The 26,018-nt window shown below is 43.6% G+C and overlaps 2 protein-coding genes and 1 long non-coding RNA gene across 10 annotated transcripts in view; 1 reads left to right on the forward strand and 2 right to left on the reverse strand.

Annotated features, from left to right (window-relative positions):
* Positions 1-673: 673 nt before the first annotated feature.
* On the reverse strand, positions 674-2,549 carry LOC116216683 (uncharacterized). Its single transcript, XR_004159948.2, has 3 exons — positions 2,048-2,549; positions 1,248-1,355; positions 674-945 (listed from the first exon to the last, which is right to left on the reverse strand). It is a non-coding gene; the product is annotated as an uncharacterized LOC116216683 (long non-coding RNA).
* On the forward strand, positions 2,098-21,076 carry PAX9 (paired box 9). 2 transcript variants are annotated; one of them, XM_085225247.1, is made up of 5 exons: positions 2,098-2,464; positions 3,332-3,958; positions 5,920-6,059; positions 10,821-10,973; positions 19,385-21,076. In XM_085225247.1, exons 1-5 carry the CDS (start codon positions 2,461-2,463, stop codon positions 19,637-19,639), a joined length of 1,179 nt encoding a protein of 392 aa, XP_085081373.1. In that variant the 5' UTR covers positions 2,098-2,460; the 3' UTR covers positions 19,640-21,076. The 2 variants fall into 2 exon arrangements, with proteins under 2 accessions (XP_085081373.1, XP_085081374.1); XM_085225248.1 differs by lacking the exon at positions 10,821-10,973 and having other exon boundaries at positions 2,107-2,464.
* Positions 20,402-26,018, reverse strand: part of SLC25A21 (solute carrier family 25 member 21) — a 227,000-nt gene continuing 221,383 nt past the window's right edge. For 3 of the 7 annotated variants that reach the window (XM_085225254.1, XM_085225249.1, XM_085225252.1), the window contains one exon: positions 20,402-24,311. In XM_085225254.1, coding sequence (XP_085081380.1) covers positions 24,235-24,311 — 77 coding nt within the window. In that variant the 3' untranslated portion in view covers positions 20,402-24,234. The remainder of the gene's footprint in view (positions 24,312-26,018) is intronic. The other 4 variants (XR_014883641.1, XR_014883642.1, XM_085225251.1 and 1 more) reach the window with 4 other exon arrangements.

The raw sequence follows: 26,018 nt of genomic DNA on the forward strand, positions 1-26,018 counted from the left end.
AAAAAAATTAATCTTTTTGCCAGGCGGGTCACAAGCGATCAACAGGCTGTTGTATATTACAATGTTTTCATATTCCTCTCGGCTCCCCCTGCCCTCTACCGACTCACTGTAGATGTGACCTTTGGTATTTCAGCCCACACTCAGCAGTTGAATGGAAACAAGTTGAGCACGTTCACTTCTGATAAACATTATCCTTAAACCACTGGAGACCCGAGCAGAGTAAACGAGCTTTTCCGACAGGACCACATCAGGAACACACATTGAGAAAGGGAAAGAAACCAAATATCCCGGAGATCAGAGGCGGGGTGGAGGGGTGGGAGAGGGAAGGAGGGGAACAGACAGGTTGGAAGACACTTGGGGGGGAGGGAGGTGAAAGAAAAGGACACAGTTGTGAACACAATGGGCGCAGATGAGAGAGTGAGTGAACGGCGCGGGGTCACATCCGAGCAGAGGGGCGATCCTCGGGGACTCTGAGTCCGGGAGCCGCGGGGCCGGGCTGAAACCGAGAGAATGCGTGGAGCTCGGCCTCGGCTTCACACCGTCGGGCGCTGGGAGGGGGCAGCGGGAGGTAATGGGGCCAGGGCCGGGCGGCAGCGGCGAGGGAGCGGCTGTTCTTCGGGGAGGACGCGCTGCTAATGCAGGTCGGCAGGCTCACGAACACGCACTCCTCTCCTTTGTTTAATTAAGTAATTAATTTAATTAAATTTTGGATCTGTGTCCCGCTAATTCAATGCCTCCTGCCATAAAACTAGCCGCGGCGGGTCAGGTCACCGCGCCGAGGAGGGCTCTGGCTGCAGCGAATGAAGAACGCGATCGCTTTCGGGCGGTTGAATTGATTGTGTGCATGTGTCAGTGCGGGGGGACCCCTTCGGCAGAGGTGATGGATCTGGCTTTGGGGAGCGCACCGTTTACTCATGTGGTGTTCCGACGCTGCCGTTCGTGTTCCTGAAACAAACACAGAACTGCCATAGGAAATGGTTGAGTTGAATACCCGAGGAGTGAACAGAAGGAACAGCGGATATTCCGAACAAACATAGAGAACAAACGCGAAATAACCGCGGCCGTCTTTTTTCCTCCACAAAACGTCTGCAACGTATCATGAATTTCTGGGAGATCCCTGTAGCATCCGCTCTGTTTCTGACCGTGGGATATGCGAAGGCTCTGCAATCTAGCTCTTTTTTTTTTTTTTTTTTAATATTTAAAGTCTCTTACAAATATTTTACATAATAAGGAGCGTTCATACACACCAGAGACGTCAGATCCATATTTCACCCGCCGATATTCCGTGCACTGCAGTCACCGTATTATTCCCGTTCACGTTTTACTTCCTTTATAGGATCTGGGTCTTTGGGAGTCTATGAAAACAAACAAACAAAATCACTCAGAGAAAAAAGTGAAAGAAATTACGGTAACTTCTTGGTCGAGGCTGAGAAGCCCGTTATTTGCAACAGACGTTGGATGCGTGAGAGAAGCATATAGAGGGGGACCCGAGCACCCACTGCCAAACAAAACACGCCGTGACCCACTCACGCTTTAATTCCTACCAGCCTTGTCTGTTTTTCTTTTAACTGTTAATACGAAGCAGTGTCTTTGATAAAGTCGGAATGGGCTGCAGGACAAGCAGTTCAGCGCAATGTATCGTTTGGCGCGGCGATTAAATCAAAACGCGGGGAGATACCGGGGGCCCCCGGTCCGTCTCGTCCCGACGCTGCAGCTGAATTCCCGACAGCTTCGTGGCTTCCACAAAAAATAACGTAACCGCCGCCGTTTGCCACCCTTTCCTGCACCACCCGTGAAACGTTCAGTAGTCAAAAAGTGCTTTACTGTAAAGAGGGCTGAAAACAAAGATCTACTCTGCCAAATCAGCAGAGCAAAGACAGGAAAGCCGTGTGCGTTCCCAGGCACCGTCCGGTTTCCACCCGGCCGCTCTCTGGGGCGGGGGGGCCCGCGGTGCGCCGGCCCGGCCCCGAAGCCCCTCACTGCGGTGCCCAGCACAGCGCCGGCTCCTCTCCCTAATTGTGCCAATTTCTCTTTGCGTGCGGCTTACCGCCTGGCAGGTATTACGCGGGCGTTGCTGTTGTGGTAGGGACCAGGTGCTGAGCAAGTCCGCGAGAGGCAGCGGAAGGGCCGCCGGTCCCGCGCTGTCCGTCATCTCCCGCGGCCACTGGCGGGGCTGCAGGGCCGCCGGGCCGCCCCCGGGGGCGGGCTCGGGAGCGGGGGGCTGCGGCTCCCGGCCCAGCCCGGCCCTGCCCACGTTGCCCTGAGGTTGAAATGCAGAACTCAAGGCTCTCTCGCCGGGAAGTAGATTTCCTCGTAGTCCTTTTTTCCTCGCCCCCCTGCTATCTCCTCGGCGGCAAGCAGGGAGCCCGACGGGCGAGTGCGGTTGGGGTTGCAGGAGGTCGGGAGCCGGGGGCTGCGGTGGGGATTTAGAGCGGCCCCGGAGGTGTCCCGCACGGAGGAATGGGTGAGTGCTGGGATCTGCGGGGGGCTGTCAAGAGAGAGGGAGCCCCGTGCCCGTGCCGTCATGTGCCACTGCGGCTCCTTATTGACTTTACTCGTGTTTCTACACGTCGGGACAGCGCGCCGAGGAGCAGAGCGGGGAGGAGGAAAAGCTAATGAGTGCTCGGTTTATTATTAATGTTATTACGCGACTGTGAGGCAGGATCGCAGCAGAGTGGATGCCCGCAGCCTGTGGCAAGTTGTATATTATTCTTGACACCGATCGGAGCAGTTAACGTTTTAGCACGTTTGTTTTACAGCCAGCTGTAATCGTGCTGGTAGACGCGAGCAGCCCCAGAACTGCTCCGTACAGCGCGGGGCGCGGGCGGTGCTGCAGGAGCAGCGCTACCACCGCCTCTCCCTGATTTGAAAGAATTTCCTCAACTACTTTTCCTTCCTCCCCCTCCCCCACGTCTCTGAAAATGTTTTTCTTTTCTCTTTCTTTTCTTTTTCTTTTCTTCGTGTTCCTCTTCCTGTGGCAACAGAGCTGAACTTTCTGTCAGGGCGATCTCATTTTTTCATCTCTGGAATGTGCTTCTTGGAATATGCTCAGTGCATGGTCCGGAGAAATCCGACATTTGTTGCCATGGTTTTTCTCTGGTGCTTTTCTTCTTCTTTTTCTCGTTTCTTCTTCTTCTTCTTTCTCACTTTTTTTTTCTTTCTTTTTTTCTTTTTCTTTTTTTTTCTTTTTTTCCCCTTCTTTTTAATATCTGTGATATTCTGCTATTTGGGAACACGGTGTCCAGGCGGACCTTGTGCAGTGGCATCGGCTCAGGGATGCCCTCCCAAGTACTGCGCAGTGTCTGACGGCCGTGTGTGTGCTTGCTTGCAGAACCCGCCTTCGGGGAGGTGAACCAGCTCGGGGGGGTTTTCGTCAACGGGAGGCCCCTGCCCAACGCCATCCGGCTACGGATTGTGGAACTGGCACAGCTGGGGATCAGGCCGTGCGACATCAGCCGCCAGCTCCGTGTTTCCCACGGCTGTGTCAGCAAAATCCTGGCTCGCTACAACGAGACCGGCTCCATCCTACCGGGGGCTATCGGAGGCAGCAAGCCGCGGGTCACCACCCCCACGGTGGTTAAACATATCCGGACCTACAAACAAAGGGATCCGGGCATCTTCGCCTGGGAGATCCGGGATCGCCTGCTGGCCGACGGCGTGTGCGACAAGTACAATGTGCCGTCGGTCAGCTCCATCAGCCGCATCCTCCGCAATAAGATCGGGAACCTGTCCCAGCAGGGCCACTACGAATCCTACAAGCAGCACCAGCCACCCCCGCAGCCCGCCCTGCCCTACAACCACATCTACTCCTACCCCAGCCCCATCGCTGCCGCGGGAGCAAAGGTGCCCACGCCGCCAGGAGTGCCTGCCATCCCTGGCACCATGGCCATGCCCCGCACCTGGCCCTCATCCCACTCGGTGACGGACATCCTGGGCATCCGCTCCATCACGGACCAAGGTGAGGAGGGGGCCTGAGGGTCGTGAGCTCCGTGATGCCCCAACTCGAGTCAAGCACTGAGCTTCCGTGGGATGTGCCCTGTGATTCGGGTACAGTCAAGGCCCAGGGGTGCTGCGGGCGTGACGGTAAACATCGACCGTCCCCGGTGACACCGGGGTCGAGCTGTATCAAATGCGACTGCAGGGAGCGGCCTGGGCTGCGCTCGGTGCCGTTGCCAGTGGGGCTGGGGCGTTCGCTGCCTCCGTCGGGCCGTAGGCGCCACCTCGGCGTTACCGAGCAGTCCATTCTCTCTGCTTTTCGCAATCAGGCCAAATACTCTCAGTCAGGAAGTTCAAATGTCACCTAATTGCCTTAATTCTGATGCTGTATTTTCCTTCGAAGCGGTGGTCCGGGAAAACGAAACCCCGAAGGTTTGCTCCCTGTATCCCTTCCACCTTCTTTCTGTTTCTCTGTCGGGGAACCGCGCCGCGTTACCCGGCCGCTCACTGAGCTTTGCCGCCGAGAAAGGGACATTTTTTCCATGTCGGTTGGTGCCAGGCGGCGGCTGTAGTTCCAGCAACAGTCAGGAAGAACTGCCGCCTCCAGCGCTCCCTGCGTCCCTCTCTGCCCTCCCAGTGAGCGGAGGGGAGGGGGGGGGGGGAGTTTTGCTCTCATTGCGTTTTTTAACGGCGGCAGTCCGCTTCCAGAAGCACTTCTAACGCGAAGTAATCCTTTATGCATTGCAGATTAATTATCTTATACCGACTTTGAGAAAACAGGGTTTTTTTCCAAGCACACAACTCTTTTATTTAGAAGTACGCACGAATAGTGTTTTTGCACTTATTCACCCTCTGCTTTACGAACTGCTTCTCTCCTCAGCACTGTCACAGATGTGTCTGAGTCGGCCTTAACAACATCCTCCTGGCAGCGGCTGCTCTGGGCCGGGGGGAGGTAATGTTGGCAGTAAGCATTAAAAAAATGCAAAGTGTACGATCACACTCGAGTCGGAATTGTGTAGTGAGCCCTCATATTCCTGCCCCCCGCAGGTACAGGCCTCTGCCCGCACGGCCGCCTCTCACCTCTTCCCGTCTCTCAGCGCGGAGCCGCACGCGTCTTTCCGCGGTGTAACCTTCCCCCCCTCTCCCTCCCCTCCTTCCCAGCGCCGTGCTGGGGCTGCCGAGCGGCCGCTGCCGCCGATGGGGGCTGTTCGCCCTTGATTTATAGGATAAACTGACCTCGCTGACACGGAAAGGAAGCCCCTATTCATGGGAAAGTGTGAGATCAGCAGAAAAGGGCACTCACCGAGACGGTTCAATTTCTCAAGCCAACCCCAGGTTGGTGCCCCTCCAGCGGCCGAAAGGCTGCTTAGAGCCGCTCGCAGGGCGAGTGCGGCCCCGCACGCTGCTCCGCCGGGGGGGCCGTGAGCGAACTGTGGCGCCCGGGGACGGGCGCCTGCAGAGCTCACGCACAGCCCGGGTCTCCGTGCCACGGCTGCTGCATGTAAAGGATAGGGCACTTTACCCCTCTTTCCACCCTTTCCGTTCGTGTTTCTTTTATTTTCTTCCTTTTAAGATCTCTCTCTCCCTCTTTTTTTTTTTTTTTCTTCTGCTTTTGTGTGTGTGTGTGTGTGTGTGTGTGGTTTGTTTACTTTTTCTTAGTTTTGGTCCTAAACGTATTTAGAACCGCGTGTGTTACGCGGCCGCTCCAGCTTTCCTTCTACCGCGGGCTGCTGTTTGTCCACAGCCACGCATAGGCAGCGATTCCTGTCAGTCTCTCTGGCGGACTCCGGGGATGCCAAGCACCGGGCCGAGCCAGCTCCGGGCCTGGTGGCACGATGGTCTTCTAACCGACTGCTCATAAGGATGGGAGGCACAGCCGTCTCCCTCTCCAGGGAGGACGCGGGGGCTCAGCGCTGTGCAGAGGGCGAGGGACGGCTGCCCCTTAGGTCTAGCTCTAACCCCTTGTCCCGGTGTTTCCCGCAGTGAGTGACACCTCTTCGTACCCCAGCCCAAAGGTGGAGGAGTGGAGCAGCCTGGGCCGGAGCAGCTTCCCCCCTGCAGCCCAGCACGCCGTGAACGGGCTGGAGAAGAGCTCCCTGGAACAGGATGCCAAGTACAGCCAGGTAAAGGGAGAGGGCCGGCCGGGCGGGGGGGTGCGTGGGGCCTCCAAGCTTAGCCCTGGGGATGCGGCCCCTTCCCGGGGCTGAGCTCCCGCTGTCGGCTCGGTGCTTTCCTTCGCTCTGTGCCCCTGCTGCTTTCAGCGCGTCCCACTGCCGCCCTGCTGGCCGCGCTGCGGGCTGTGCGCGGCGCTCGGGAGGTAGGGGAAGAATTCGAAAATGCGTATCTGAAAAAAAAAGAAAATTCGTATCTGCTTCCTACGTGAAGCGTTTTTAACCGCTTAAGTAGACTGCGAACTATCAATAATTTTATTGCAGCACAGTATAACTGCAACTTAACAAATCTCTGTGTAAATCCTTATGCCTGCTAATCAAATCCTGTGCCAGGGGAAAAGCTTTAAAAGAGTCAGCTGTTGCTAGCTGGGCAGTGCAGGTTTCAGAAAAACACAACCAAACAAAGAGAACCTGACTGTACTTTTTCCATCTAATAGAAAACGTTTCAAAACATAAGACGGGCTTCTGAGACCCTTTGCCTTCCCTGTGATTCCTTTGTCACACTTGTAACGAATTCAAAGAATATATAAAAAAAAGGTCTCAGTGTGCTGCCCCTCAAGGGCAGAAGTTTGGGACACGTGTCCTGAGTTTTCAGTCTGCTTTTGGACTCTGTGATTGGTTTGGTGCCGAGAGGAGCTGAATCAAACCTTTCTGAGCTGCTGAGTTCAAATTGTGCGGCTGTTTGTAGTGACCAAGGTAGAATGGACACACCATAGTGAACAATCACTTTGTTACATATTCTGCCTTGCAAAAATGTGATGCCCATACTGCTATTCTATTTGTTTTGCATTGTATTTTTTCTATTGTCGTGTTATTATTTTGTTCATTGCATATTGTGAAAAATGTGCAGAGTGTTATAGCCATAATTGTGTAGTTAAAGATAAAATCAGACTTAGAGTTAATATTCACCCTTCCACAATTTTATTAGGAAACAAATAACTAATTAGCAATCTTACTAAAAATTATGGAAATAGCTTCTTCTGCTGAGGCTGGCTGTGCCAGGGCTGCATTATCACAGGTGCCAGTCTGGGCCATTCATTGATTCTGCTGAAATAGCCACAGGATGAGGCTCAAGGAGAATAAACCTATGAAATCTCATTTACGCCTATGGGCACACTGAGGAACAATACTATGTACATTGCGATTTTCAGTGCTGGTGTTGGAAAACATTTTTATTTCCTTTTTTTACTCTGTCAGCATTTATGCTTTTGTCTTCATAATATGCTCTATTGTCATTACCAGTTCTATTTTGAAGTTTTGTTCAATCTGAAAGATAATCTGATAAATGTAATCTAAACATATTCACCATCTAAAAATGGAGAAAATTGCAATTAATAAAGTGGAATTCATTGATAAAAATATATTGTCCAGAGAGTTTAAAAGGACGGAAAATCTGAAAAGTATTTATCCAAAAGGTCATTTTCTTATCTTTGCCACTGAAAGAAGATACAAATGAGATTTCCCCCACTTTTTCCCCTCAATAATTTGTATTAATGGGCTTTTCTGCACTACAGACCAGTCTGTTCATGCGGTGTTCAGCTTGCTTACTAGCAATTTCATTCATGTGTACATTCATGTGTACATTAGTTGGCTTGCATGTCAGAAGTTCAGTACCTTACTAATTCAGGATATATTTAAAGAAAATTAATGTCAAATAAGGATATAAAAGTGTTTTTTTTAATATATTTTATTTTTTACAACTTCCTTTTTGTTTATTTATATATATATTTTTTTTGCTAAATGTGCAAATTGAGCCAAAAATCTTGCTGCACGTAGAACTGCCTTGGCTGCCTGTTTGCTGAAGCTCAATAAGGCTGGAGTGCTGTTCCATGACAATGCCGTCTCAGCAAAATGCATCCTTGTATCTTTACATGGTTGGTTTTTTTATGTCTGTGTTTTTTTTTGTTGTTTGTTTTTGTTTTTACCATATGTATTGCTTCAGATGGAAACAAATGAGCAGAGGACAGGAGAGAGCATTGGCTCATTTATGCAGATGCAGCAATCAGGTAGCTGTAGTGATGAGAAAGAGAAACTGCAGAGACAGTTTTCATGCCAGAAGAATTTCATTGCAATAGGCTCTCCGTTTGGACCTCAGGGTAAACGGAATTTTCATCTTCTCTGTGCAAAGCTCATTGCAAATGCTGGATCTTGGGAAGGCAGAAAGAGGATGTCCCCTGCGGAAGAGAGGTGGCTGCTCTGTAGTGCTTGCTCCAGTGTTATGCCCGTACAAACAAGTCAGTGAAGCACACAACAGGAGCAGAGCAACACAGAACCCAGTGCATGTGTTTCACTGAGTTACATAAAAGGAGCAGAGTGAATGTGCTCTGAAGCACATTAATGAAGAAACTTGTGGGACCTATAGTGGATTCTGCTGTTCCTAACTAATATCAGCACTATGTTTTAAGCATTGTCAGCATTCATGGCACAGATTCATCTGCCTGCAACTAGCAAAGAACTCCATAGCTGCTGGGTGGGTGAAGGAATTCTTCCTCCCATCTCAGTCATGGAAGATAATATTTTACCTCTCAAGAAAGCCCTTGGATATTCTCTCTGCATGAGCAAGACTAGAAGAATTGAGCCTGAAGAACAGACTAGTACTTTCAAACTATGTTGATCTGCTCCCTCCTTCCAATGGATACCCACTTGTTTTATCATAGGGCTCTGCAGCCTTGTGTTCTTGGGGGGGGCTCCCATTCAGCTCAGCCAGGGCTGATCTGAGAGTAGTGTGGGTGGTTGCATTTTACCCCTAACGTACATGTGAGTGTGAATTCAGTCTAAGAGAGGATTGGACAAAAAAAGGAGGAAAACTTCAAATTTTGGCCTCAGCAATACGTAGTCCCGCTTGTTTAACATGAAACTGAATGGCTGACTGTAGAACACTTTTCACTATAAATGCTATTAATTTCCTGGTGTCACTGGGGTCTTTGCGATGTTCTTTGGTGTTTGGGCTGAGGAATAGGAGAACTGCCTGGAGAATTATCATTCTGCATCAAAACTGTATAGGGAGTCACAACAACGCCTTGTGAAGTTTGTATTCACTTCTAATAACCTGATGTCCCAAGTTACTGTCCTTGTGTAAGGAGCCACATTATGTTTTTCCCACCGCAGTATCTTTGCACATTTCTCTTATCATACCGCTTTGCAAAGAGTGCGATTGTGAATCTGAATTGTGAAACTGAAAAGGAAAATAGTGTTTTCTGAGAACTTGACAGTTTCAGGTTGTAAAAGTTTTGTAAGGATCTCAGTTACATACCAGTATTCACACTGAGAGACACTTTCATTTTGTGTTGGGGGGAAGGCTTCTATGTATAATCATAGTTCTAACACAAAGGATAAATATCCTGAGTACTTTTATGCATTAGACAGCTTATAGGAGTGGCTGCGATAGGAAAAAATATCATCTGAAATCATTGGGATACAAATCCAATCGTACACTATATTTGAAATGAAATAATTTAATAAATATTTCTCATATTCCTAATTCAGTTTTCACCCATCTCACGCTTGTGCCTTTCTGGACTAATGTAAGGAATATGTAAAGTCAAAGAACTGCAGCTGATATTTGCACGTGTATGAAAATACAGAAGGTCTGATGCATGCCTGTCTGATTTGTTGAGACGCAAATAGCTTTGGAAACATATCTTTTTCAGAATTATTTTCTGAAATATGTGCGTATTGCAGGAAGCAGACAAGCATGCTGCCAAAGGGAGCTGATGCTCACTAAAAGGAAAATGTTTGTAACTGGGATCAGAGGGCAAGTGGTTGTTGTGAGTTTACTGGAGAAAAGTGTGAGCTGTTTGGAGGTCTGACTCCAAACCTAGTGGAGCTGCTGAGAACAATCCTAGTTACAAGGGGCTGTGAATGTGAATTGGGTAGTCTTTCTCTGATTAGGTGGACCCCGAAGTAGCAAACCTTTCATCTTTGTCTCAGTAAAACTTCCTCAGCCTTTCCGTCTTGACTTCTCAGCTCAGTGGGATGACACTCCTTGTTCTATTCTTGGGCTGCATTCTGATGAGGTAATCCTGATCTCCACGTTACTTGCAGCATAAAAATGAAGGCCCCATTTTAGGGCAAGTGATTGCAAATAATTGTGGGTGCAATTCTGGGCAATTATTTACACAGAAAACGTAAGCAATGTAAATATTTAAGTTCCTGAATATTGACTGTAGATGAACAGTGAATGTGGTGGCCAAAGCATCTGTAATTGTTTTTATCTGCGCTGCTTAGAACCTGCAACATATAGTTACTTCTTTGGGAGTGAGATGCAAACTTAACTTTAAATGACATGACCCTCCTACACAGATTTTCAATTGCAAAATTTCATTAGCAGATTGCTTATTTGGCGTCTTATATTCTAAACCAGGATTCAGGGAACTGAACTCCTATTCCGGGTCCATGCAAAATCCATTATGATAAAGGTTCGAACCACCATCTTCCAACCCATACCTGGCAGAGGGGATGCTGCTAAAGAGAGGGGCATTTTGGCTTTCTTGCCATAGTACCTAACAGAATTGTAAGCAGATTTTTTGTCTGGTGCAAGGGCTCAGACCTTGGCTTGGAGACTCTCCAGTTCAGTCTTATCTCAAGCCCAGCGCCTGTTGTTACAATACAATCACTAAAATGGCTTGCTCGAGGTCTAGGCATCCATGTCAATGCATGTTGTGGGTGAGGGGCATGAGCTGATCCCACTACATGCACCCGATTCCTTCCCAGGTGATCTGGATGGCACCCCATTCGAACCCCATTTGTGAGACCTGCCTCTTACTGGCCACCTGCTTCCACGGCCAAAACCCAGTGCCCTGCCCACCAACCCACATGGCTACAGGGCACTCCACCCGGATGAAACTAATAAAGAAAGTCAGAGAGGTGAGTGAATGGTACAATGATACTTGGACTGCGCACTGAGCATCCTCTGCTCCAAAGGCCCCACGTAGCCAGGAGCTCCGCTGTGACTAAGAGGCCCATGGCCTGGAAGGCGAGAGTGGGGGAGATGCCTGTCACAGCCAGGGATCAGTGTTGGGGCAAGGAGATCAAACAGGACTTGATCTCTTCAGTCTTCAGGTGCTTGCAGGAGAGTGAAAGGTAGATAAAGGCTGTACAGTTTGTTCATCTGTTGTGGCAGTTTATCAGCCTTTAGGGATTGTGTATATGTCTAATCATAATGATGTCTATCCAGTGGGTTCTGATTTCACCCATCCTAACTTGCCAGTTGCCTAGTAATTGCCTCCACAGCATCAGGACTTGGTTAGACAAAGGGGATTGCAGTTTTGGTTTTCCCTAAAGAGAACAAAGTGAGGGTTTGACCAGTTTGACCCCATGTTTACCCAACTTTTAACCAGCAAAAATCCCTTTGATATCTCTGTGCTCGTAACATCTCTTCCCATCAACTTCAGTTTCATTTAAATAAAACTATATTTAAATTACAATGTATTGTTACATATACTGTAACAAAGAAGGATTTTTTTTGTACAGATTTTTGCTAATACATCATAGTTTAAAACATTATTGTAGGAAGAACAAATGCCTGTTCTAGTCATTGTGTTTACTTGTTTAATGCCCATAGTTGCCCTGCAAAACTCCAGATTTTGCCAAAATACTAGGGGTGAATTACTGTGAGAATCTGTTTTAAAACAAAGTGATTGTGTTGCTAGTTCCTACTCCTGGGACTTTGTTCTCAAGGCATGACTTTTCCTGAGCTTCCCTTTTGTCCGTTAAGGACAGTGTATCTGTCTAAAGGAAGTTCAAGTTTCATCTTTACAATTGAAATCAAACTTTGTACTCAGAGTAAATACGATTGTGAGGTTTATTAAATAATAGAAAATAACCCAAGAATCAACATTTTCATTGGAAAGGTGGTGAGTTCCATTTACACACTTTCTTCCTAAACTGGAGTGTGAATGGAAAACAACCATTCAGTGAACCTACAGCACTTGCACAATACTCAAATTTGGGAAACATTTTAGGCAGACTTATTAGTATGTGCCTGATGTGTCCTATGTTCTATGTCCTGTGTCGTAATTTCACAGCGAAAATCACTGAAAACCATTCTGTTCTGAGCAAGCATCTAAAATACTCACTCACCCTTTTCCCTTGGAGAGTAGTCTGTTTTCCCTCGGTCCTCCTTGTCTCAGCCTTTTTTCTCTCATCTGTCCTTCCCTCTGCTGTTTTTGTAGTGGATTTCTCAGATTGTTTTTACCTGTTTAAGTCTCTGTGAAAGAGGTTTTTTCTTTTTTTTTTTTTTTTCTTTTGTTTCTGTTGTAGTTGGTTTTGGAAAAGATGTAAAATGCCCATGACTCCTTTAGGAAAGCATCGGTGATGGTGTGTAAATTCCAGTTAATACTATTTCCAAAAAAGTGTTTTTATTTCCCTGACGAGGCTAAGATTCAAAACTTGATAAGAAAATATAATTAAGAGTGATCTTGATGCATGTCGCAGCTTCAGTTAAAACACTCAATTGATCCTATCTGATTTCTGTGTTATTCAGTGCAGCTGGGGATGCCCACAAGTAAAGGAAGGAACTTTAAGTTAATAAAAAAGCATATTAAGCACAGGGAATAGGATCTGCTCATTATTAAGCAGATGAACTTTATTTTAAAAGTAGCATGATTTGCTCATGTGGTATAGACTAATGCAAGGACTACTGAATTTAATAACGGGGAAAACAGATGTAAAGATAAAAGCATCAGTGTAAGAGAGATGGTATAGAATTGGATAACTGAGTATGTCTGCAATGTTGCAAAGCACTTGAGGCTGCATATTCTCTGTTTTAACTGTGTATTCGAATAGAATATCAGCATTGCTTTATACAACATAGAAAGAAAGAGAATCCTGTAACTCCCAGCCTTGAAAGTTTTCTTCCTATTTTTCAAAGTCTAATGTTTTGGGAATCAACCCAGCTCAGCTACAAGACAGACTGAGTGCAAACATCTTGCCCATGTGCTATTTTAGAAGCTTCTCAATTTCTGTGTATTACCTCTCCAGTTCTTACTGAAAATTAAGGCACATGTTTCAAAGTAGTATCCTACCTACAAAATGTTCCCACTTCGTTCAAGGCTTTTTGGACTTCAAAATCATTTAATGAAAATGTTTTCACTTTTCAGAATCTGTCCATTCTATTCTTCTGTTTCCATTAGCAGAAGATGAAAGTGGGAACATATTCAGTAAAAGAAGGGCATCGTACAAGAATATGGACATAGTCTAACCTGAATTATGAACATATTTTTGCAGAAAAATTTCCAATATAAGGAAAAGACAGCAAAAGTAGTTTGCAGGATCAGCTCTGACTGGGTTATCAATACATCTTGCCATCTTAGCAATTTTATTACATTTTTCTTCAAAAGTTTCTTAATACAAAGATATAATAAATTGCATAAATGAAATCACTGCTCATTTCTGTGATGTTTATTTTTTAGGTAACTCTAACTTACCTCTGTAGGACGTTAATTTTAGGGGGATGCTGATTTTGAATGAGTGCTTTTAGGATCATGTAATTTTTCTTATTGATGCTGATGTACTGAATAGAAGCTTCAGAAATTAGCTCTAATTTCGTTAATGACAGTATGCACCAAAATATTTTATTTTAAAAGCTTAAAAGTAACATAGGTGTATTCTTACGTCTTTAGGTAATGCTGTTTTCTAAAATGAGATTTCCATTGCATGCCTGCTGCTGATGTTTTACTTCGAAAATTTGTTTACTCTTCCCTCGGGATCCCATGTGTTGCTTTGATGTATAAATCACATTTAACTTCCAATTAAAAAGGGAAACTTAGCATATTTGCTTCCTTTATGCTTTCAGTTTGCACTGATTGCTCCTAGTCTCCTTACCATCACTTTTTTGACTGATGATGTGCACGTCACAAAGGTCATCAGCTATCCTCTGGGTTTTTAAAGTCATCTGCTCTTCTGATTGAAGGATGAGATACTCAGCTCGACTTCCTGCTATGCTTTTCCCTTGCTGTGGAAAAAATAGCTCCTCCAGTAGCTACTTGTGCTTTCAGGACATTCAGGAACCCCAGGAATTGTTAAAGCATTTTGTTTTGAGAAATGAGCAGTGGGAGTGTCTGTGATGCTCTGTAGCCAAGGCCACTCTATTTGCTGGGATCTGCTGCTCACAACACTCACACCTCCATGGAGCTGTTTCATTTGCTTTTGGGGAAAGGCCCTGGGCTGGAGGATAAAGGCAGTTGCTGAGTTCACTCATCCAATGGCAGGGAGGCTTCCTTTCACCCAAGGAAGTGTTAGAAACACAAAGCAGCAACCAGAAGTGCATTCCTGAAGCAGTAGCACAGGCAGAGCTTCTGCTGCTCTGACAAGGGAGCTTGGGCTGAGTCACGTCCAAGCTCATCAGAGCTGTCAGATCAGCTAGCTTGGTCTTGAAGCCAGTGTAATTTCTCAAGAAATGCTTCCTCAGCATTTAGAATGCTTCCACAAAACAAATGCTTCATCTACATAATACATTACCCCTACAAAACAATACCATAGCAGTTACATTACAATGGACAGACTCAAACCATTGGAAACAATTGCTTTAACATAAGAAGAATCATCTACATTTTTGTGGACAGAATCAACTGTCTACTTCAGAGTCAGACTGTGAAACTGAGGAGGCATCCATCTCTCATTTGTACCATGTTGGTTTGGAATGAGATTCTTTGCATGATTGCTATCAATAATAATTAACCTAAATGCAGACTTGCAATTTTGAATGCTATTTCTGAGAAACTGTAGATGACTGGGTCATTTTTGGAAACATTTAGAAACTACACATGAAGGAATCACATGGAGGGGATCTAAATTTGATACTCAGAGAACATGTATAGCAAGCAAAACACTGAGAAAGAAGAGCAGAAAAAGGGATGAAATAAAACAGTATAGCTCAGTTACTGGATGTAAGTTGAATTTATGGCTGAAAGTGGAATCTAGCTTGTGTTTTTCCTGGTATTAACATGGCCAAGGCAGGAAAAAAAGTCACACTGCTTGTCTGACATGGATTAATTGGGAATCCTGTGCAGAAATTTTGTGACCTGAAATGCAGGAAAGAAGAGGCCAAGGCTGAGCTGTATGGCGTCTTACACCAGAGTAAGCTCTATAGCAGAAACTGAGTTATGGATGGCAATCTTAGGTTTTCACTCATAGGAATCTAAACAGCTGGTGGAAGTTATTTGTTCCAAAGACAATCCTGCACAACCCACCCACCACGTTATTTCCCAAATCCCAAACAGACTGAAAGCAATGCACCGTACTTAGAGTGTCTAAAACGACAAGTCCTTCTATAAAAACTACTGAGTCAACTCCTGCCCTGGTGAAAATGCACACAGCATCATCATTTTATAACACATAAAGTGACATTTTAAGTCTCTGTGGCTTTGATTCCTCCTGGATAATCCTTTCACTTGTGCTGGCATGTATCATGGTAACTCAGTAGGACGGCATGAGACTGAACCAGTGAGCCTGACTCAGCTGTTGTTTGCAGGTACCTTTGTGAGAACATGTTTCACTGAATTCACAAACCATGTGTTCTAGGTTGACAGCACAGCCCTGAAATTTGGAAGCAGTTATTCCATCAGTTGCTTCCAAACATCAGTAGAGGCAACAATGCAGAGCAATTGTTTCCCTCTGCTGTTTAGCGGAAAAGTCCTTGTGGTTAAAATTATTGCATTAAGTCCCTCAATGTTGAAAGTCAGAAATGAAAATTAGTGATTTCTTTCAGAGTGGCACAGTTTTAAGTCATCCCCTCAGCTTTGAACTGGGACTGGAGGAGCAGCTTTGCCAGGATGGCACAATCTCCCACTGAAGCAGAACCCTGCTCTGTGTGGAAACTGCTCTGGCTCACTCCAGTGCTGCCTGCTTTTCTCAGACACCTATTGACACTCAAATCACTCAGTCTTCAAATCTTGGTAGCACTGGTACTAAAACACAAGGGATTAATTTATTCAGTGAGGAAGAGACAATAGCCTTCTAGCATCTGACAGGTCCCTGGAAGTCCCTACATATGTGTCTCCATGTTCTGCACCAAATGTCTAGGGCAAGATCTTTCTCACATTCAAAACATTAGACAGCATGAAAACATCAGTTCTCATGGCAGTAGGTTAAGAAAAGCATGATCCTCAGCATGGGATCAGGCAGGGCATGGGCCAGAGAGCCCTCCCAAAGGCTGTAGATGAGGCCACCCTCTTTCTGGTCAGAGGAAGCTGAGCTGTAAAGCTGGGTATGTACAATGCTGATCATCCTCAGTGTTGAAGAATTGGCCCTGGTCTATTTTATTTACATATATAGACATAGTCATCATTTCTGGAAATTTTGTTTTGTTTTGTTTTTGCAGAGTTTAGGTTAGTACATAGCAGGAAGTAATTTCTTGAGGGCTGAAAGTTACATTTCCCACCAACAAACTCTTGGCCTGTGATAGTGGGATGGGGACAGGTGTGTGGCAAAGCAGTCACACCAAGTGATATTTCAGCTTGGCATGATGCAGCACTGCACACAGCTTTGAAGGAATGCATACCTAAGAATGAGTACTTATTCTACTCAGATGAGATGTTAGAGCATCTGTCTTTTCTAAAGAGTTTTAGAAGGAAGCACCAGTGGTTAGAGAGCATCCTACAACACAGCGGTCTATACAGCATACGGGAAACATTTTACCTTCTCTACAGCAAAGGAGGAGGCTGGCTTTTCCCAGAGCCACGTGTTAAGGGGGAGCAGTGGCAAGGCAGGAGGATGGAAGGACATGTGCCTCCTCTGTAGCTTAGGAGAAGTCTTATAAAGGCACAACCAAGTGTTCATAGGACATCACCATTCATGCTGAAGCACCTTACTTAAAACGGGACTTCCAGCCTCTAGCCTGCTGCTGGGCACCAGCCTGCTTGAGAATGGGCAAGCCCGGGGGAGCACATGACCATCCAAAGAACCTATTCCGATCCTCCAGGCTGGAAGTTTGCCTGCCCCATCTTGTCACAACAGTAATGGGTCTCCCCAAGGACTGGCTCCAGGTCTCCTTCCAGCCCCCAGTAAGGTTTCTGCCATTCTTCCTGCAGGATTCCATTGGGTTGTGGGCCTTGATGTCCGTGTTACAATCTGCCTCTACTGGTTCTGCTAGCCTCATGAAAAGCTTTTTGTTGCTGCTGGGAAAACCACAGATATTCTCTTTTCTTGTTTCATACTTCTATATCGTGGAAGAGGCAAGGAACTTGGGGAGCAGCAACTATTTTGGACCTGTCAGGCTTTTTACTTTCAATAAATTCAGTGAAATAATCTTCCATGTGATTTAAGAAGTATAGTAATTTACAGTGCAATTATTTGAGGGTTTGTATTAATTAGTATTGCTGAAAATGCCGATATTTAGAACCAAGGCTAAAGTGTAATTCTGAGACACAGTAGGAGACATGTAATTGGAGTTGAAGGTCAGGTCACATATTTGGATTTTCAAAAGAATAAGGTGCGTGCAGCCTCAACAAAGTGTTTATGGATTTGGAATGACAATTATGTTGCTGCTGCAGCTGTATGTTTTGTACTAATTAATACCCCTATTTGAGACTTATGGCTGGAATCCCCTCACTGTCTCCTGCTGTTTTAGATTGTTGCACACATTTATATTGACTCCAGCAGGATTACTGCTTGTTTTCCCAAGCATCAATGAGAAGACAGTCCAGCCAGTGGAACTAAGTTACATTGGTAGGAAACATAAACCTGAAACTAGGACAGTGCCATTTATGAGGATAAATACTGGAAATTTGGACAGGTGCAATTTGGACAGAGATTGATCAAGTGAAATGTTAACAGTGCCTGAAATTTCAGCAGCAACAAAAGCCTGTTTTGCTTTTCAGCTCTGCACTGTCCAGAGTAGGTCCAGTTTTACAAGGTGATTAAATCTTTGAAAAATTGGCAGACAGTACATGATCTGCTGAATCAATATCCACTCTTTCATACTCAGAAAACCTTTTTGGTAAAACAACAACAACAACAAAAATAAACAAACCACCACAAATACTAAAACATAAACACTACACAAATCAAAACCTAAGCAAGATAAATGATCCTGTTTTGTTCCTGTTCTGCTTAAGAAGCATTTACAGGGTGTGAAGTAAAACACTGAACTTTTTTATTTAAATAAGGAGTCATTCATTGTGAAATTCTATCCCAGCAGACTGAAGGACTCTCCCTTCTTTATTTAAATAGAAACCTTTCTCCCTACCCCACAGTAGGACCTAAGAAAATAGCTTGCAGGAAAAGACCTAGCCCTGTAATTGCTTTGTGCACAGAAGTGCTATTGAAACCAGGAGAAGCTGTGAGCAAAGAACATTTGCAAGGTTATATTAGAGACACCTAGAAAACAGATTTTAAAAGACATCATCAGTAATAATACTACAGTTCTGACTCATGCTCTGTGCAAACTGTTACCAAAGAGTTTCAGATGTTTCAGTTCTCCAGCTACTTGATACCTTTCACTCTCGGGAGCCTTATGTCAGGATCTGTGCGCATGCCTGACTGTTACAGCTCAGGGCTGAGCCTGCTGGGGCTGGAGCAGGTGAGGTGCTGGGATGGATCCATCACAGATAGCAGTAGCATTAGGTCTTGAACATCAGCATTAGATGCAACTACGGGCTGCAGGAGTCCCTGGCATTGCAGGGGGAAATACAAGGAGGCCATACTCATTGAATCATAGAATATCAGGAGTTGGAAGGGACACACAAGGATCATTGAGTTCAATTCCTAGCTCCACAAAGGACTGCCTAAATATCAACTCATAACAGAATCACAGAATAATACATGTTGTTCCTTGTCCTGCTCTCAGTGTTTGTTCCTTACGTGTTCTTAAGCCGCTGGTTATGGCCATGGATAGACTCCTGGGAGAGGTGTGCGGGCTGATGCAGATAGCTGGTCTTAAAAGGAAAACACAAAGGCATCTCTGCATAGTGGATATCCAGGAGAATGACGACAAGTGGCATTCCCAGGTATCTGTGTCCAGTTGTCACATGAGCATCATTGGTCCTGGCTCCTGCACAAAGCCTCAGCAGCTTTCCTTATAGCAGATAGGTTTTGTCCTAGAATCATAAACTCAGTTGGAAGGGACATTAAAGATTATCTCCCTGCCATGAGCAGGGACACTTAGATCTGGCAGCTCAAGGTCCCATTCAACCTGGCACTGAACACCTCCAGCGATGGGGCATCATACTCTCTCTGAGCAACCTGTTTCAGTGCCTGACCGCCCTCAACGTGAAGAATTTTTCCTTTATGTCTAAAATGTCTTTCTCCCATAGAAACGTGTCTCCCTTTCCTTTCAGGCACACAACGGCCTCCCAGCAGTTGGAAGCTTCGTATCAGCACCAGCCATGTCTCCCTACGCCACGTCGGCTCAGGTGTCGCCCTACATGCCATACAGCGCAGCTCCCTCCAGCTACATGGCAGGCCATGGTTGGCAGCACGCTGCGGGCACGCCGCTCTCCCCTCATGGCTGTGACCTCCCTGCCTCGCTGGCCTTCAAGGGCATGCAGACGGCCAGGGAAGGCAGCCACTCAGTCACGGCCTCCGCTCTCTGATGCAGGAGCTGCTCTAGGCCAAGTGTTCCCAGCACCGGGCTCACAGACTGCTCTCCTCATGCTGGTGGAACCCGGTCTTTCTTTTCCTGACTTGTCTCCTGCAGGACTTTTCAGGAAAGAGCTGAAGGCCGCATCAGAAGCAGAGGGGAGTGTGCCGATGCCCTTGCACTCTCTAAGTAAAGATCTTGTGTCCCTCAAAGGGCCCGTGGAAACGTGTTTCACTCCTCTGGTCAAACCACACATATTTATTCTTAATCACCACAGAGTTGTTAAATGTGCAATTGTTGTTAAAATTTGTGTAGAAATCAATAAAGAAAAATAATCATAGGAAATTCTGCCACGCCTCAAATCAGCAAAGGTGGTTAAATCAAAGGCATTTGCCAATAACCTGACTCTAGAGAACAAATAAGGTTATGTGATCTACTGCTATTGAGATCACTTTTTTTTGTCATTTTGTTGAGTTTTGGTAGTCAAATACAGAACGAAGGCAATGTGCGGCTTTCAGATTCTTCTGGCATTTCATCGTCATCAGGCAGTCATATGTTTGTATTTTTATCCATTTGTAAATATAGGCTTTCAACAGCATTTGTCTTTATTTCTCAGTGCACTTTCTTCATTTTCTTCTGTTTTTTGTTGTTTTTTTTTCCTTTTTTTTTTTTTTCCCCCCCTCTTTCCTTGGAAATTAAAAAGGTGACTTTCTGGCTGTTTTCAGTTGTCTTTGCATGGTGCAGTGATAGCTTCAGGTGATGAGGTTTAGCGATGTTTCTTTCATCTTTTTTTTTTTTTTTGGTCTACAGTGTAGAATTCAGCATCTCACGAAATACAGTTATTTCTTTAGCAGAAGATTCAAAGGCCAAAATCCAATTTCCTGCCAAGTAACTTTCCCCAGATGACCTCAGCCTTCCAGGTTCACAAAACACCAATTCTGTGTTAAGAACACAAAAAGAAATGGGTGGGAAATATCTGAAAAGAGCTGAAAACTGGAGAGAAAAAATGCTGTTAGTGTAAAATGTGCAAAGATGCTTATAAAGCCATGTAAGTTAGCAAAACCACTGTGAAACAGAATTGTACTGTCATTGTCAGCTCACTCATGTCCAGAATTTTTGGCCCCAAGATTATGCTGTAATTTTTTTTAAAGAGAAAGTTGTCTTTAATTTCTGCTTTAATGAATGTAAAATATGGTTCTTGGTTAAGGTTTACATTGTTGTTCTGAAGCATTTTTTTCCCTTATAGGTGTACTGGTGGTGGTGCTACAAACACAGATATTTAATATTAATGACTTCCCTTTCTAGATTTCTGTAACCAGTGGCAAGTACTCTGTCCCAGTTATTTTGCTTTAAACTTCTTGACCTAATCCCAAGAGGGCTAACGTTCCGATCTTTGAAAATTTACCTGTTTTCTTTGGGCAATAATAAAGTTCTGAATATTATTCCAGAATGCTTTCAACATGCTGTAGGTATGTTCAGAATATGAATATGAAAAGAAAAATTAAGATTGTGTGAGATTTCATATCATTCATAGAATATTAATATATTGTGATTTTTTATAAATGTGCAATATATTAAATTACTTCAGAGATGGTTAAAACCAAGGAGAAAACATCATTCTTCAAATATTGCTCTATCTGCATACCACATTAAACATTAATTCAATAGGAAGGTGAAATATACAGTTCTCTCTTGAAATACAGTCCTCTCTTTGTGGATTTCCAAGTCTCACCACTGAAATGGCCATGGGCAAAGTTTCCTAACAATAGAAGTAACCAGTACAAATGCTGCGCACAGTAAATCCACTAAAATGTACGCAACTGGCTGCTGCCACCTTTGCTTTCTGCATTAAAAATATTTAACTGAACAGTATTTCTATAAAGAACACAGGTATTGTTTCACGGCCCTTAGGAAAGAAAGATCTGATCTCGGATATGATCCCATACTCTCCGGCCTCAGTACAGCCAAGGAATTCGACAGCTGGTTAGCTTTAACGAGATGCTTAACCCATTGCCTTTCAGTAGAACATTTTAAAAAATACTTCGTTTGTTGGAAATCACCACATGCAACAAAATATGCACACAAAATGCATTTCTACACTGCCATGCTGTTAGTGAGGTGACTAACTCTGCTCTGTCTTTATACAGTTGTAGCTGACATAAGGTGAAGCTCTATACAAAAAATAAAAACAACAAACAAAATAAAACAAAACTACAAAAAAGGAAATAGATTTATTTCCAGATGAGCTATTAACTAAAAATAAAATGAGACTTAAAATGAAGAAAAAAGATCATGCCAATAAATGATTTAGTTGACAATGGGACTTCAGCTGTCAACTATTTTTTCTCTGGTTTATAAAACTACTGAGCAAGTGTACTGATTGTTACCCATACAACACACTGCATAGCAAAGGAAGAAGACATAAAAAGGCAAAGGAAGAGCGGTCTTCCAAATCACAGCTTTTTGAGTTCCAAGAATTCACAAGTCTGTAGTAGAGTGCAACAAGGAAATTTCTGGAATAGAAGTCTTCTGAGATTTCCATGAATTATTGGTATGTTTTAGAAGATACTTAGAGAAACAGAACCTTAGTTTGCATGAATTGCTCGAATTATCTTGTCTTCATCTTAACTGGGCTAATTTTTAAAGCCAAGCCAGGACATGACATCAATTAATCCTTGCTTGAGAACACACACAGCATCACAAGCCATGTTTCCTTTAGTGTAGCTCTTCATGCATTTGCCTGGTGTAAATAATACCTGACTCCATGTGGAAAATCAGCAGGGCTGTGTGGGAAGCATTGCTCAGCATGAATGAAGGGGCCTGACCTTGGCCCTTGGTGATTGGCTTGTAGGTATTTTTTGGTCAAATTTCACAACTATTTTTTTTTTTAAATATAAACATATGATACAGAATACTTTTTTGCCTAAGGATTTTCCTTACTGCTTATACTCACTGGTAAACTGAAAACCACAACATGCTAGCTTATTACCCATAGAACTTTAAGCCATTTTATTATAAATGGATGAAAAAAAAAAAAAAAAAAAGAATTGTTTTTCAAACTATGAGTAAGATTCAATTGCTGCTATTAGATACAAGGGTACAAATCTGGAGTGAAACAAGTTAGGTGAAGGGGTTAATTTGGGAGATGTGCAAACTGTGTGAGTGCAGAACTTTTTTGGTACGAAAAGCCTCGGCTCCATTTCTAGACCATCAAATGTTTAAATGTTTTCAAAGAAATCAGTGAAGCCTAATACTCCCAAATACTCACTGTGTTTGCATGGTCCTGCAGTAAAACTGAATCTGACACCATATTACACCAGGAAGGACTGGCCTGGAAAAGGCATTTAAAAAAAAAGGGTGTATATCCATTAGTTTGTTTTCTAAAAGAATGCCATGTTTTTTTGTTTTGTTTTTGCTTTCAAATGGTTCTTTTTTTTCATCAAAGATCAGGGTGAGCTATTAAATGGAAAAAAAAAATCACGTTGGAAAGGATGTAAAACCTAAGGCTATATGTATATACAGTATGTTTAAAGTCTTTTATTTTTTTATATTTTGAATGCCCTAAATTAATAAAAGACTAATTAAGAAGCATTTTGCTTTTCACTTTTGAAGTGATCATAGTAGCGTCTTCTCTTTGGCTAAGTACTGATAGGGAACATTTGCCTTAAAATTATAAACTGCGACAGAGCTAATTTTATTGATTTTAGCTATAATGTAACATAGGAATGAGAAATTGCCGTTGTCAAATAAAGAGAAAAGAGAGGTTAACTGAACACCGTTCTTCTACCTTGAGGTGGTGACAGAAGGCAAAAAGGTAGTCAAGATACCCTGAGGATTTTTAGGATATGAAAGTGGATGAAAAATCGCAGTAAGATCTTGTACATCTAAAAGTATTTCCTTGTTATTTGTGCAATTCCTGTATGGTTTCCATAATTGCTTTGTATCTGAATCTAACTTGGTTAGAGTAATTGTGTTTAGTATCTTCTGTGACCTGCGTGAGCTTTATATGATATATATGGCTTATGAACAAGTAGGACATTTAATACTATGTTTATTTCTAAAGCTGTGGCTAGCCTTGCTGTACTATTTCTGTCCTTACTCTCAACAAATTAAGAAACAATTCTGCCACTGCTGAAATTTTACCAAACATGGTACAACTGGAATAGAAACAGGACCCAATTTTGACTCATGAGTTTCTAGAGTTTGGCTCATGTTCTTAATCCCAAGCTGTCATTTTACATGATCTCAGTATCTGGTCCTAAGGAATTATTCTAGTTTTCTTTTTAAAATGCTTTGAAGGTCATTATTTTATCATTTCAGCTGCACTTTTTAAAGTATTGTCTGCATAGTACAATTTAGTGTCCAGAATTTTCAGTTTGTCCTTGAAAAACTACCTCATGTCTCCTTTATGTTTTCTCTTGACACAGACAAAGAAATTACAAATATCAATTTGGTTTCTTACTTTACACATTTTCAGACAGGTATCTACTTGAATATTTTCTTGTACAACCAGTAATCTGAGTACATTCAAAACCATAACAGCTGAGAATCAGTTTCACTTTATTAAAATGTATTTTAGAATGCATATAGTCTTAAGGAGTACATTTTTCAGAAGCACTTGGGATCAGCTGTGTCCTGAAGCCATGCATAAACGTATTCATAAACCAAAAGCATCACTGCACCACCTGGAAGAAAATATAGTAATTTACTATGCACCAATTCAGCACTTTCAAGTATTTGCGGAGTATTTAAAGTGTGTAATGTGAGACAGAATATGGCAAAGCTCTTATCTGAAAAATAGTTAATTCTAGCAATTTCCTAATTCACCGATGATAAATTCACCAATTCTTCAACCATATGTATTTTACTTGATGTTAGACCATAAAATAGATGTGAAAAGGTTGCACATTAAATTAAGCTCATCCACGTGCACTTCTGATATTTTTTATAATATTTTTGCAAGATTAATTTGTGTTCATTCTTTTACAAGTCATTGTTTTCATCTGTGAATGTGTGTATATTTGTGTGTCTGTTTGGAGTTGGATTTGGCCATGAAAGAACAACTTAAATAATGGAATGACAAAATACACAAAAGGTAAGATTCATGAAAGGTTTTCTACTGTTCATTTATCACATCTAAATTAGATGACTGCAGTATTTAAATGATTATAGTCTTCCTATGGCTTTACCTAACTATGAATTCACTGTTGAAGTGTTGATTTGATGAAGTGGTGTTATCTGCTAGCTAATGGTTAACAGTACAAAATCACACCTTAAGCTCAGTAAATAAGTGAAGCCAGACTTAAGCCCTGCTGTTGCTGTATCAGCTGTAGAAGAGAATATTTCAGAAGGTGTGTATGTAATTAAACATACAGAAAGAAGCTGCTAGTTGGAGTCCAAGATGGGAAATAGAACCAGGTTAAGGGCTGCAGTAGTGTGTTACAATGTACTACTTGCAGGTGCCAGCACAGGGGTACAAACATTTTCCTTCCTTTGCCTTTTGCCTGTTGGCTCATTGAACAGGCTGCAGAGGCACTTCTAACAAACAAGTACTGCTGAACTGGTCTGACCTTTGCATGTGGATGGATAGGCTCAAACAACTAGGAACACAGAGATACCATGTGAATTTTCTCAGTTATTTATCCTTATGAACCAAAACCAGACTTTAAATCTGTGAACTCCCGGACAGCTAGACAGAGCAGAAGTTTGCAACAGTTTGACCAACAAACAAATCATAGACACAATGTCTTGAAGATGTGAGTTGAGCTCCAATCAGGGCTAATTCCAGCTCCTATACTGTGTGATGTTTGTGTATCTCTTTTCCTGAGAGTTTTCACGTGTTGAAAGAAGGAGTTACCTTTCCAGTCACAATAAAGATTATGTCATTGTTTCATCAGAAATCCAAATCCTCTTATTAATTAATGAGATTAAAAGGTGTTTAAAATGAAGCTCACACTTAACTGATTTGCTGGATCTGAGCCAGAATGCATTGGCACTTGTAAGATGAAAAGTTTAGTTCCAAAGTCAGCTATGCCAAAGTGTACTGGGGAAGTGAAGCCCTGATGGCTCCTTGTCCTGTATGTAATTTAGTATCTGAGGGAAAAGGCTTTCAGTTGCAGTTATGCTTAGCTGCCTTTTTTCCCCTCCCCATCTTCTTCCTTTGTCCTGCACCATAAAGACCATACAAGGCATAGTCTTGTACTTAGTCAGAAGGATTGGATATACAAACATATACAGACAAACCTAATGCCTCCTTTGTTCTGCAGAGCAGACCTGCACCTACTTTCTTTTAACCATGTGTGCTCTAGCCAATTAAACCACCCTGCACAATTGGAACTATAATTTCATGGGAGCAGGATACTGTTCAAACTGGGGCTTCTGCTCCTTTTCAC

This window comes from Meleagris gallopavo, chromosome 5 (genome assembly GCF_905368555.1).
Source record: "Meleagris gallopavo chromosome 5, MGAL_WU_HG_1.1, whole genome shotgun sequence".
Taxonomy (NCBI): domain Eukaryota; kingdom Metazoa; phylum Chordata; class Aves; order Galliformes; family Phasianidae; genus Meleagris; species Meleagris gallopavo.